Raw genomic sequence first — 12,876 nt, 5'->3', positions numbered from 1 at the left:
AATGAGATGGATGATCACACACACGCTCAACTCCCACGCCCAGTCAAAAGTCATCGAACAAGAGGAAATAGGGCAACTTAATCAATCACACAGACACAAGAGGCATGGAACAATGGCAACCGTGCTGAGCCAAACATGTACAGGAGAAAAAATTGACATATCGGAACAATGATAAGAACCATTTCGTGCGCGTCAGATCGATATCGGATCGAATCGGCTTATCAGATCTTGATCGGGGATAATGGCGGGCCTAGCTCTGGCAGTTGCGATATCGTGCGGTTGTGATTAGAGGATGAGGTGCTGTTGTTGTTGGAGTTATTCGAGCCCGAGTCGGATTTGGGGTTGGATTTCGATTTCATCAAGGGCGGTGGGCGACTTTTGCGGTCCCTTTCCTTGTCCTTGCTGGACTTGGCGGATTTGCTGGATTTCATGGAAAATGCTTCTTCTGACCGATTCTTGTGAGAGGAATTGGCGAAGCTGCCGGTGTCTTCGGATTCGCTGCTTCCGGAGGTGACGGCGCGCTCGTCAGCAGCGGGGTGGATGGTGCCGTTGGTCTTGTTGGCTTCACGCTCCCGAGCTTCGCGTTCTGCTCTCTCAGCTTCCCGCTCTTTCTCCAGCCACTCCTTCTCAGTCCAGCAGCCTTGCCAGCAGTTCTTCCAGTCGCAGACCAAGAACTGGAAGCAGAAAGAGTCGATTTTCATGCATGGCTGGAAGCAGATGCACAGATTGCGGTAGTCCATCTTGTTCTGCTCGACATACGAGTGCAGCAGGTTCAAGTGACAGGTAATGGCGAAGAGCAGGTAGTAGTTGTAAGGCGGAAGCTTGGACAGCTCGTCGCGCAGCAGCTGCGGCGCCGATGTCGCGCCCTCGCACTTTTCCGCGATCATCTGCTGCGTCGACTTAGGTAGCAGCTCGTCCGGCAGTTCACGCAACCATGCTTTGAACATGGACCCGATGATGTTGATGTCGTACAGGTCTGGCTCATCAAACAGGTTGATGTCCAGCTCCTGGTCGAACCGCCGTTGCCAATGCCGCACCTCCTTACCACTGCCGGGTACTCGGTACAAACCTTCCTCCTCGCATCCCTTGAAGTTGAGGTAGTCAATGCACCGATACGCCAGCGCCGGCATCCAAAACTCAGTCTTGTCCTTGCAGTCCTCCAGGCGCTTCGCGATGCGCGTCTTCCGCGTTTGCTCGATCAGCGGGAGGTTGATGACCTGGAACACGTAGTTGTCGTCCAGCGACGACGTGTCCCGCTCGTTCGTGCTCCCGCTCCGTGTGATCTTGCCAAACAGGCCTCGCCCGGCCTTGCCCAGTCGGTCCGCAGCTTCGCTTGACGCACCCCGCAGGTTGTTGAACAGTGCCGCCGACGCCCCGGAGACTTGGCTCAGCGAAGCTGACGTCACCATTGATGCCCCGTGGCGACGCTCCCGTTGGCTTGTAGCTGGCCGCTGCGGCAATTGCTGATCCGAGCGCTGGTTGCTTCGGTCGGTCGATGACGGTGACTCGGCTGCTTCCTTGAAGCCGCGGTCTTGTCTCAGCGGTGCCGTCCGCAGCGGCTCCTCCACCTCGTCCGTCTCACTAACTCTCAGAAGACCTGCATTGGACGCCCGTCGTGCGTTGAGAAGGCGCGGACCGTCATCCGTCCGTATTGATCGCGTGCGAGTCAACAGGCTGGCGAAGCGCGGCTTAGATTTCTTCGAGGCGGAAGCGTTGTTGTTACTTGATGAACTTTGTTCTGTGTCGGGGCTACTCTTCCGTTCACTCTGGTCCTCTGACGCATCATCCTTGCCCAGACGGCTGCTCGACGAGTCGAGCAAATCTGGGGAGGAACTATTGGCGCGTCCCATCGTTGCGGGCCGCTCGCGAATGCTACCCTGGCTCTTGGGCGGGATATCCGCAGAGCTGTCAGAGGTGCTAACCTTGTGCGAGGACCTGGAGGCCCGCAGGTTCGCAAAGAAAGATCGAGAAGCCTCCCGAGCGTGTTTGTGAGCTGACGACAACGTCGACTCTTTCGTTGGTGATGACGGGCACGGGGGGATGGCCGTGAATCCAGGCGTCGGCGGCTCCTCACCAGCCTGGGGGGAAGATGCCAGGGATGTTTCTGTTTTAGACCGTCTGGCCACGGGGCGGATCGTGGCGCCTTTGGGGAAGGACAGCGGAGATGTTGGCGACGACTTGGGCGAGCGCGGGCTCAGGGTGCTGGGACTGGGTTCCGGCTTCAAGGCGTCGGCGCTCTGTGAGGCGGGATTGGTCATAGTTTTGGAGCGAGATGTGGCCAGCTCCAGGCTGGGCAGATCACTGGGCTTGGATGGCATGTTATGGGGGGTCTAGAAGTTATTTTCCGGCTCGATGTGTGTATGTATCTTGAATCTTTGTGTGCGATCGAATCGATACAGGGGCGATCGTCCACACCCTCAGGCAGCTATCGCCGCCAGGGGGCGCCTCGATATCAGATATGATAAGAGGGAAAAATGACGAATCGCCGGATTTGTGCTGAATCTGAATGAAATACACAAGTAGTCAGTGACTATCCCTTTCGATTAAAGGGTCCTCAGGGTCGCCAACGTATGGCCCAGCATTCAATAGCAATCAAGGGTCCGACGAACAAAGCCGTGAATTTTGACCGATTGCGATCATGAAACGACAGAAAGGGAGTTCCTCACCAGTTAACAACGGGCATGATCCAAGTCACTTTCAGCCAGCAGCACGGGTGTTCCTGAACCCGGCAGAGTGGATTGCGGAGGACAGTTGGGATTGGCCTGAGGGGACCGCGGTGAATAAAGGGGATTCAGGGGCCGGCGATCCAGCAGCGCCGAGCAGACCGGCCGGTTGCGCGCTGCTTTATGTAGAGGAAAATGACCGCCGGAGACTGAAGGATGAAGGAAATAAAAAAAAAAAAAAATAAAAAAAACCACAAAAAAAACAAAGCAGGGATGTTCGGATGGTCGAGGAGTATGGTGGTCGGGGTCTAACGCGTTTCGCTTGCAGAGACTAGACTAGCCACGGCGCCGGCGATTTCTGCATGGACCAATTGGCCCCTGAGTCGGGGGGATAGATCTGGATTCTGGGATAAACACCGGCTGTTTTGTAAGTACACGAGAGAATCAGTATAATAAATGTAAATGTATGTACAGTTGCTAAGTGGAAGAGATGTAAAGACAAAGAATGCGGTGTTCAGACCTACTCAGTCTCAGCTTGACATTTTACACTTCCCAACTTACAAATTACGACAGATTGGCGTCGCAAGTTTTGCCCTTGGATTAGGTGATGGTTCGATAAAAAAATCCCTAGAGCATTTGGCGCCGGCACTGCTCCATTCGAGAAAGCGCCACGGCCTTCGCTCCGCAAGCCGAGGATAAATTAAGAGCCCTCCAGAACTCTACAGCTTCATCCGGTCCCGTACGGACCTTACCCGAGACTATCGGAGCCCATTGTTTGCTCTTGAACTGGTGTTTGCTGTCGGAGATATGAGCCTTTCTTTGGATCGAACTGGGAGGATCCATGGCTCAGCATTCTGGACCTTGTGCGCACGTGTCTTCCTTAAAGCACAAAACTGAGCATACGTAAACTTCAACGTAGTTCCTCGAGGCCAGCCACAAGCCCACACGACCCAAACTGCCGTGTGCGAATGCGGTTACTCGTAGGTTATGCGTCACAACTCCCAGCAAAAACCCATTGCCCAGTGTCCCTCAGCATACCATGCAGGCTTTGCAGCAAACACAGATTTGGCCCTCTCGTAGGTTCGATCGACAGGAACCAATTCCCACAATACCGAGCCAAATATGACGGGCTTCTCCGCCTCGACTTCTGGATCGAGGAGGGATGCGAAGTTTGGGGCGCATCCACAATTCCACATCGATTACGAGTACTCCGTATTGCGAGGCTGTGGTGATCCATGGATCGACGGCAAGTAGGCATTCCACCGTAAATCGCGCTCTGATGCGCATGCCCGGCCGTCAATTCCGGCAACGGCGATGATCGATGATGATCTTGTCCCTCTGTGGCCAAATCAAAATGCCGCTTGGCTGATCGAGACAACGGTCAACGCGCAAGCTCGCCCATGAGGCCACAGCACAGACTACTCTGCAGTCCTAACGTCGTCTCTCATGTCCAAATGGCGTGCTCCACCACCCTGAAACACGCGCACGGGCCGGATGTGCCAAGCGGTCTAAGGTTTCGGTTAGCAAATGTGCCGCCAGCCGTCGCTTTTTGCGGTGTGACTGACGAACTAACGATAAGGTTAATTAAAGATGATTTGAGATCCTCCTGAGAAGACGGCGAACACCATATGAACCTTTTTGACTTGCCCCTGCATTGAGTTGTATCCGACGCTTCCACTTGGATGTGCCAGTCTTACGAGTATCATGTAACGTACGTGTAACCTGCTCGATTTGGTTAGTCCCATTTCTATCACGTGTCACAGCGCTCTCACGTTCTCGGCTCGGATCATTTCTCTTCCGGGTCCCATAGAAAGCATGCCAAGAGAACCCTTCGATGGATTCCCAGTGCCAGCAACTTTTTGCGATCACTGGAACCTTCCGCTCACATTATCGGTTAGCCTCTCAGATCATGTCATTGGTGTCGGGTCCTGGCCGAGGAGGAGGCACGGAAGAGGGGTCTCCATTGGAACTGTGCGTAGAGAAGCATGTGGAATATATCAAAAGTCTAGACACTGTGCGTGCTTCCTACGGCGGGACACCCAGACAAAGCAAACGACCTCTGACGCGGACCTCAGCGTCGAGATGAAATCGAATACTGGTATACCGAACATCTGCGTCTGAATGGCGTGTACTGGGGCTTGACGCCCCTGCATCTCATGAATCGTCCCGATGCCCTGCCCAGAGATGAAACCATTGACTTTGTTCTCGCGTGCCAGCATGAGAACGGCGGCTTTGGCGCGGCGCCGGGTCATGATGCTCACATGCTGTATACCGTGTCAGCCGTGCAGATCCTGGTGATGCTGGACGCCGTCGACGAGCTGGAAAAGCGGAACCGGGGCGGAAAGGAGAGGGTCGGCGCGTGTATGCGAGAGCCTCTGGACTGACCTTGAAGACACAGCTAAATTTTCTCCAACAGTTATTGCCGCCTTACAGGACCGCGAGACAGGCGTCTTCAAAGGCGACGAGTGGGGAGAGACCGACACGCGATTCCTGTATGGGGCGCTACTGGCGCTCTCCCTGCTCGGATTGTTACACCTGATCGATCTGGACAAGGCAGTGGCCTACGTCAAGCAGTGCGAGAACCTGGATGGCGGGTTCGGCGTCCGTCCTGGTGCCGAGTCCCATTCGGGCCAAGTGCTCACTTGCGTCGGCGCCCTGGCCATTGCCGGCCGCTTGGACTTGATCGATAAGGACCGTCTGGGAGCTTGGCTGAGCGAGCGGCAACGAGAGAATGGCGGGTTGAATGGACGGCCTGAAAAGGCCGAAGACGTATGCTACAGTTGGTGGGTGGCCGCCAGTCTCGCCATGATCGGCCGTCTGCACTGGATCGACCGGGCGAAGTTGACTACGTTTATCTTGCGATGCCAGGTCAGCTCCCTTTTCTCTCTCTCTCGCTCTGTTATGTCTGACTCTCTCGGACAGGACCCGGAGCGAGGTGGTTTGGCTGATCGGCCAGGAGATATGGTGGATGTATTCCATACTCACTTTGGTATCGCGGGACTCAGTCTTTTGGGGTACCCGGGGTTGCAGGAAATTGACCCTGTTTAGTAAGCATTTCCCTGACTTCCTTCGGTTCTTGTCGCGCTGACTGGTCTCCAGTTGTCTTCCCAGGCAAGTCACAGCAAGAGTTCTTCAGAGGTAGCATTGAGAATGAAAAGGAGTTGAAAGCCAAGTTCATCCCTAAACGGACTACATAGCCTTCATTGGAGACTGGTAATTGAGTCCTCTTGTTATCTAATAGCCCACATTCGTTACACTCGGGTGGATGCTGGGATACAAAGCAAGAGAAGAGCAATCCGCTGCAGCTTATGTCCGCTTCACCACCCTACCATGGCTTGTCAAAAGCCGTTAAGGTGCGGCGACACAAATAAGAAGATGAGAAGCTTTCTGGATAGAAGAATGGACTTGTTCTTTGGCCTGAATACTGCAACCTCCATGATGATGAATTAGCAGGGGGGTGCTCCTTCCCTGAATATCGTACCCGGCTGCCTCCTTCCGCTGTCAAGCTGTACCTCCTTCCCGCTGCTTTCCTTCTCTCCTCTCTTCTTTCTCTCCTTCCATATCCTCTGCTAATATCGTAAGCCCATCTCAGTTCGGAAACCCGCTCTCTCCTCGTCTACAGCAGTCGCTTCCCTCTAATCATATATACTAGTCTCTCCCGCGGCCGGGTATGGACCCCTCGCACCTCCGCTGCATCATCTGCCCAAAGCAGCCTCGTTTCACTGATGCCTCTCATCTGCTCACCCATATCGCCTCCAAGGCCCATCTGGCCAACTACTTCAAGCTCGAAGTTCGCAGCCGCGAGGAGCACCATGCCCGCGCGATCCTGGCCCAGTATGACCACTGGTACCGAGTCAACAATCTGGCCAAGCAGTTGGCCGACCGTCTCTCATCCAAAGCCGCGCGTAAGCGTCGCGCCTCGACCGGGGCTGCGGCAGTTCAGCATCTCGTCGCTGTGAATCAGGTGACTCATCCGTCCCAAGAGGGCAATGCAAACACGTACACACAATTCACGGACTACAGCCACCGCGCCCTCGACCCGCGTCTGCAACAATCGCGGAGTCTGGAGGAGGCGGGCCAGGAAGCCCCCCAAGACGCAACGACTGCCCAGATCTCTCGTCTGGCAACACCTGCAGACTTAGCCTCTGCGGAGCCTGCCGGAGAAATTAGGACACCGCCGTCCAAAATCAAATCAGCGGCCTTCGTCGACGCCACCCTCGACTCTGTAGAGGAGATGGCGAAGCTAAAGGGTGTCTTGTGGCCGGGCATGGACGTCTTTGACTCAGCCACTGACGCAATGAAACGCCAACGGAACCAGAAGAAAGACGAAGCGGTACTGAGGATGATGGCCAAAACATCCAGAGACACAGTACCTACTGAAATGGTCTTCTCTCCCAGTGGCACTTTGCAGCGGGAGCGAGAAATTACGGGGAACGTAGAGGATTGGAGCCCGGTAAAAGGCGAGTCGCCAGCTCCGAAGCGTCGCTCGACGAAGGCTCGTCGAGCGCCTCTTACAGCCAAATCCGATACCAACATCCGGCAACGACCGGCGGGCAAGTCAACCGGTCTGGGAAAAGCTCTTTCACAGTCTCTCGAAGAGATCTCGAAACAGGCTATGCCCATGGTGGACTTGGTCAATGTGAGCAACGCATCTTTGGGTCACGTCGACGGGCGTGATCTCTCGGCCAACGCTGTCGAAGATGACCTGAAACTGTCCGTCGATGTTGGACGTACTCCGCGCTCGGGCCCTCACATCTTCAGAGATGATTCCGTTTCGTATGACCAGAGTGGAGAGTCTTCGCCGAGAAAACTATACGGCGTCTACCCACGGAACGATCCTCCGTTAGCGGCATACTGTAATCAGGGCCGTCATGGGGAGCCTGTACCAGGATTCCTGGACCCTGATGAGCAAGAGAACATTGGAATTCAGACCCTGACCCAGCCTGGCGGTGCAATGGATCATGGATTTCCCCACGTGTGGGACGATCAGCATTCCCACGAGGAGCAACATGATCCGTACGTTGTTGATTACCATTTCGCGGAGAATTACCGCCTTGGATATGACTCGTTCGTTTCATCCGAAGTTTTCGGATTCCGTCGCAACCATTTGTCGTCTCATTCGCATCCATCCGAGGACAAAGATCAAATTGATGATTTGGCCGCCGTCACCAGTCGCGGCAGCCCGCAGGCTCCAGCCTCCTCGACGGATACCACAATTCCGGACGTATCGAATGAGGATCATGCTGGTCTCTACTACGAAGAATGCGCATAGCCAACGATGGACTCGCCTCCAACATGGATTATCCTAAGTCAGGGTGCTAGAGAGTTGAGCCAACGTTGTCATGTGCTTTTCTCTGATGTGCCATCACGACGCTTGCATAGGTTACTACTACTAGTTACTATTCATCTTCATTCATGCTTCCTTCGTGTTTGCACCACTGGCGCTTGGTGTTGATGGCGCACATGGTTCTCAGTCCGTGTTATTGAGCATGCTTGAGATATTTACTCCTGCAATTCTGCCGATTCCTGGTGGATTTCATTCGAGCTTCCATTCTAATTCGGAAATCGTACGGAGTACTCGTAGTCTGCCTAGATCCCAAGGCTACCAAGACGGAAGCTTAAATTCTACAGCTAGCTAAGTATTCTGAAATAGGTTTAGTTGCCAATTGCGCTAAACCTCTCCAAATATGGCTAGTCTGCTACCGTATGGGGCTAGGTGAGAAGCTAGACCCAAGGGGGTAATCAACCGCAGGTCGAACATTGATCGCGTCTCGCGTCTCACGTGTCAAGCTTGAGCAGCGAAAGGAGTTTTCGTTCTGACTCCATGGGACATTTTACGTTGGTGATCAAGCTGTAAACGATTGTCCACTGCAGAACAAGCTTTGTATTTGTTGGATTATAGTGCTCGCATCATAAGTTGCAGCAATCGCTGGTTCTCGCCAAATGCCTCCCAGCTCTTCGCCGCCATCTTCGTCTCTCAAACGCAAACAGCAGACCATCTCCAGCTTCTTTAAGAAAGCCTCCTCAACAGCGACTACCGGAACAGGAACAAACGGTGCAAAAACGAATGGCGATACAGACCAAGAGGATAAACGCACCGCTCAGATCAAGGACGATGCCGCGAAACCCGCCACAGTCGGCGCGGACCACCGTGACGACGACGACGACGATGATGATGATGACGTCGTATTACCTGCCCGGAAACGAACAAAGGTTGTGGAATATGAACCGACTCCCGATCGCCCTGCTGAGGAGCCAATTCCGACGTCGCAGATCAGCAGCAGCCGTACCGAGAGGTTCAAATTTACCAGTTCGCCTGCGACCAATGATGCGAATGGTGCTCGCGCAAAGGACGGCAGCGTAAAGAGCAAGGAGAAAGAGAAGCTGCACCAGAAATTTGTCCGCAAACTTGGAGGTCCCGACTGTGTGATTGGGATCGGGAAATCCGTTCTCGAAGAAGAGGACATGGCACTGGCTGAGGACAATGTGGACGAAGAAGAGGAAGCCCCGCCGCCACCGGCGAAGGGCAAAGCTGTCAAGAAAGGCGCCTCCAAACTCACGCCTATGGAAAAACAAGTTGTTGAAATCAAGCGGAAACACATGGATACGTTGCTGGTTGTGGAGGTTGGCTACAAATTCCGATTCTTTGGCGAAGACGCGCGAATAGCGGCCAAGGAGTTGAGCATTGTTTGTATACCGGGCAAGCTGAGGTTTGACGAACGTACGAGCTTAAATGACTCCGTACTGTTATTCATGTCACTAATTGGCTGCGTATAGATCCGTCGGAAGCTCATCTTGACCGCTTCGCGTCGGCAAGTATCCCGGTCCATCGACTACATGTTCATGTCAAACGACTGGTTTCAGCGGGATACAAGGTCGGCGTAGTCCGCCAGCTGGAGACCGCAGCGCTTAAAGCTGCTGGTGACAATCGAAACGCACCGTTTGTGCGAAAACTGACGAATGTGTATACAAAGGGCACGTATATTGATGATGTAGAGGGATTGGAAGGCCCGACAGCAGCTGCATCTGGGGGCGCTACTCCCGCAACAGGGTACCTGCTCTGTATCACAGAGTCGAATGTCAAAGGCCCAGGCAACGACGAGTTTGTGCATGTGGGCATTGTGGCCGTACAGCCTGCGACCGGTGATATCATTTACGATGATTTTGAGGACGGGTTTATGCGGGGAGAGATCGAGACGCGGTTGCTACATATAGCTCCTTGTGAAATCTTGATTGTCGGAGAGCTATCCAAGGCCACGGAGAAATTGGTCGAGCATCTGTCTGGCAGCAAAATGAACGTTTTTGGCGATAAAGTCCGCGTCGAACGGATGCCGAAAGGGAAAACGGCCGCTGCAGAAGCTCACAGCCATGTCTCCAGTTTCTACGCCGGGAAGATGCAAGTGACAGGCACGGTCAAAGACGTCCAGGCGAGCAACCTGCTCGATCGAGTCTTGCAGCTGCCGGAGCACGTAACAATCTGCCTCTCATCCATGATCAAGCATCTGTCGGAATACGGTCTCGAGCACGTGTTTGATTTGACCAAATACTTTCAGTCCTTCTCCATGCGCTCGCATATGCTGCTGAACGGGAATACTCTGACCAGCTTAGAGATATACCAGAATCAGACTGACTTCTCGAGCAAGGGCAGTCTATTCTGGACCTTGGACCGTACCAAAACACGGTTTGGCCAACGACTACTCCGCAAATGGGTTGGTCGGCCTTTGCTCGACAAGGCGCAGCTAGAGGAGCGAGTTAACGCAGTGGAGGAGCTGCTAAGTCCGGACCGGACTGCTGAAGTCGAGCGGCTCAAAGGCTTGCTTGGGAAGGTCAAGAGCGATCTGGAGAAGAGTCTGATTCGTATATACTACGGAAGGGTAGGATTGGAGAATCATCCGTTGAATATGCACGGCTGATGATGTATAGTGTACCCGCCCAGAATTGCTAACCGTTCTCCAAACATTGCAAATGATTGCCAATGAGTACTCTCACATCAAATCGCCCTCTGATACCGGGTTCCAGTCCTCGCTGATCAGCGAGGCGATTGCATCTCTGCCAACGATCGCCGAAGATGTCGTCGGGTTTCTCAACAAGATCAACCTACATGCTGCTCGCAGCGACGACAAATATCAGTTCTTCCGAGAAGCAGAGGAGACGGAGGACATCTCGGAACAGAAACTCGGGATAGCCAGCGTCGAGCATGATCTGTCAGAGCATCTGCAGGAGGTTTCGAAGACGCTGGGGAAAAAGAAAGTCGAGTATACAACGTCTGCCGGGATCGAGTATCTGATCGAGGTGGAGAACAACAGTCCGTATTTCAAGCGCGTGCCTGCGTCGTGGGCCAAGATCAGCGGCACAAAGAAGGTGTCGCGCTTCCACACACCGGAGGTGACCCGCTTGATGCGGCAGCGGGATCAACACAAGGAGGCACTAGCTGCTGCATGCGACAAGGCGTTCAAGAATTTTTTGGCTGAGATCTCAGCCAAGTACCAACCGTTCCGCGACTGCATCCAATCCCTGGCGACGTTGGACTGCTTGCTGTCTCTGTCCGTCATTGCGAGCCAGCCCGGGTACGTCAAGCCCGAGTACACGGACGACACGCGGATCGACGTAGAGCAAGGGCGACACCCAATGGTCGAGCAGTTGCTGCTGGATAGCTACGTGCCCAACGACACACACCTCAGCAGCACAGGGACACGTGCGCTGCTTGTGACGGGGCCCAACATGGGCGGCAAGTCCAGCTACGTGCGGCAGGTCGCGTTGATTGCGATCATGGGCCAGATCGGGTCGTACGTTCCCGCGCGATCTGCCAAGCTTGGGATGCTGGACGCGGTGTTCACGCGCATGGGCGCGTTCGACAACATGCTGACGGGCGAGTCGACGTTTATGGTCGAGCTCTCCGAGACATCGGACATCCTCAAGCAGGCCACACCACGCTCGCTGGTGATCCTCGACGAGCTGGGTCGTGGCACGTCGACACACGACGGCGTCGCCATCGCGCAGGCCGTTCTCGACCACGTCGTCCGCTCCACCCGCTGTCTGACGCTCTTCATCACACACTACCAAAACCTCGCCGCAATGGCGCGCGCGTTCCCAGACGGCGAACTGCGGAACGTCCACATGCGCTTTGCTGAGTCCGACTCTGGCCGCGACGACCAGGACAAGGAAATCACCTTCCTGTACGAGGTCGCGGAGGGTGTTGCGCATCGAAGCTACGGTCTCAATGTCGCGAGACTCGCGAACCTGCCCGCATCGGTCCTCGACGTCGCGCGGCAGAAGAGCCGCGAGCTCGAGGACAAAATAGAGCGCAAGCGAATAGCCGCGGCAGTCAGGGACATTGGGGCCTTGGCCAATGACACCGCAACTGGCAACGACGATGTATTGGTTGAAAGACTCGAGACTGTCGCGGAGCAGTTGGCTTGATCTACTGTAACTGTACACTACTGGGTTGGACGAAAAAAGAAGAGAGATAATGTTGATACAGTTTCATTTCGTAGAGCCTTCTTTTTCCATCGTACCCTGACTGGAGAACTACAGGCCTCCTTCCAGGCCGATCAATGAACCTCCTCTCCGTAACCTCATCGGACAAGAGACCAGGACAGGTACGCCCCCCGAGCGGACGGAAGTAAACAAATCCCATAGCTCTCCAATCAACGCCTCGTCACACACAGAGACGGAAGTTGATCATAACATAATCCCTGCCGAACGCGAGAAAGAACAAGAAAAAGCGAATCCGAAAACGAAAACACCCAAAATGCGACGACACAAACATCGAACAAGATGGATGCGTTTATCGGAGACGGCGCGCTTCACGCTCGGACTCGAGCAGGCAGAGGATATCATCAACCTTGACTATACATCACCCCCCAAATCAGTCCCTCTGTTAAGAATCGCATTTCAGATATTGGGTTGAACGTACCAGGTCCCTTGACGTTACGGATGATCGAACGAGAGGTATCATCCATGAACTCGACACGGACCTGAGTGACACCACCGCGGGAGCCTGAATAGCATCGACATTAGCGATGACCTTGACTTTTTCTTTTTCTCCTCCCACATATCGAACGTACCGGTGCGGCCCAGCACGCGGGTCACGCGAGCCAGCTTGACGGGAGCAGCCTTAACGTTATCCATCGTTGCTGTGTGAGATGAAGCGAGCGGGTGCAGACTTTTGAAAGCCGTACGATGGAGATCGAAGAGTTGGATGGTCTGGCGG

At 54.3% G+C, this 12,876-nt stretch overlaps 6 protein-coding genes across 6 annotated transcripts; 3 read left to right on the top strand and 3 right to left on the bottom strand.

Moving 5' to 3' along the window:
- Positions 1-221: 221 nt before the first annotated feature.
- VTN49DRAFT_357 (uncharacterized protein) lies at positions 222-2,318 on the bottom strand (the record flags this gene model as incomplete). The annotated part of the gene is made up of 1 exon (XM_069411420.1): positions 222-2,318. One exon carries the CDS (start codon positions 2,316-2,318, stop codon positions 222-224), a length of 2,097 nt encoding a protein of 698 aa, XP_069271531.1.
- Positions 2,319-4,572: 2,254 nt separating this feature from the next.
- On the top strand, positions 4,573-5,805 carry VTN49DRAFT_356 (uncharacterized protein; the record flags this gene model as incomplete). The annotated part of the gene is made up of 5 exons (XM_069411409.1): positions 4,573-4,677; positions 4,739-5,024; positions 5,080-5,531; positions 5,586-5,710; positions 5,763-5,805. 5 exons carry the CDS (start codon positions 4,573-4,575, stop codon positions 5,803-5,805), a joined length of 1,011 nt encoding a protein of 336 aa, XP_069271530.1.
- Positions 5,806-6,333: 528 nt separating this feature from the next.
- VTN49DRAFT_355 (uncharacterized protein) lies at positions 6,334-7,935 on the top strand (the record flags this gene model as incomplete). The annotated part of the gene is made up of 1 exon (XM_069411398.1): positions 6,334-7,935. The coding sequence occupies one exon, from the start codon at positions 6,334-6,336 to the stop codon at positions 7,933-7,935; it is 1,602 nt and encodes a 533-aa protein (XP_069271529.1).
- Positions 7,936-8,606: 671 nt separating this feature from the next.
- On the top strand, positions 8,607-12,083 carry VTN49DRAFT_354 (uncharacterized protein; the record flags this gene model as incomplete). The annotated part of the gene is made up of 3 exons (XM_069411387.1): positions 8,607-9,384; positions 9,441-10,537; positions 10,587-12,083. 3 exons carry the CDS (start codon positions 8,607-8,609, stop codon positions 12,081-12,083), a joined length of 3,372 nt encoding a protein of 1,123 aa, XP_069271528.1.
- A 1-nt stretch (position 12,084) lies between these two features.
- Positions 12,085-12,300, bottom strand: VTN49DRAFT_353 (uncharacterized protein; the record flags this gene model as incomplete). The annotated part of the gene is made up of 1 exon (XM_069411376.1): positions 12,085-12,300. One exon carries the CDS (start codon positions 12,298-12,300, stop codon positions 12,085-12,087), a length of 216 nt encoding a protein of 71 aa, XP_069271527.1.
- A 150-nt stretch (positions 12,301-12,450) lies between these two features.
- On the bottom strand, positions 12,451-12,794 carry VTN49DRAFT_352 (40S ribosomal protein eS28; the record flags this gene model as incomplete). Its single annotated transcript, XM_069411365.1, has 3 exons — positions 12,451-12,512; positions 12,580-12,663; positions 12,731-12,794. The coding sequence occupies 3 exons, from the start codon at positions 12,792-12,794 to the stop codon at positions 12,451-12,453; spliced, it is 210 nt and encodes a 69-aa protein (XP_069271526.1).
- Positions 12,795-12,876: the final 82 nt, after the last annotated feature.

Source organism: Thermomyces lanuginosus, assembly GCF_041956635.1.
Source record: "Thermomyces lanuginosus strain ATCC 200065 unplaced genomic scaffold VTN49scaffold_15, whole genome shotgun sequence".
Lineage (NCBI taxonomy): Eukaryota > Fungi > Ascomycota > Eurotiomycetes > Eurotiales > Trichocomaceae > Thermomyces > Thermomyces lanuginosus.
This window is presented reverse-complemented; position numbering and strand designations above follow the sequence as displayed.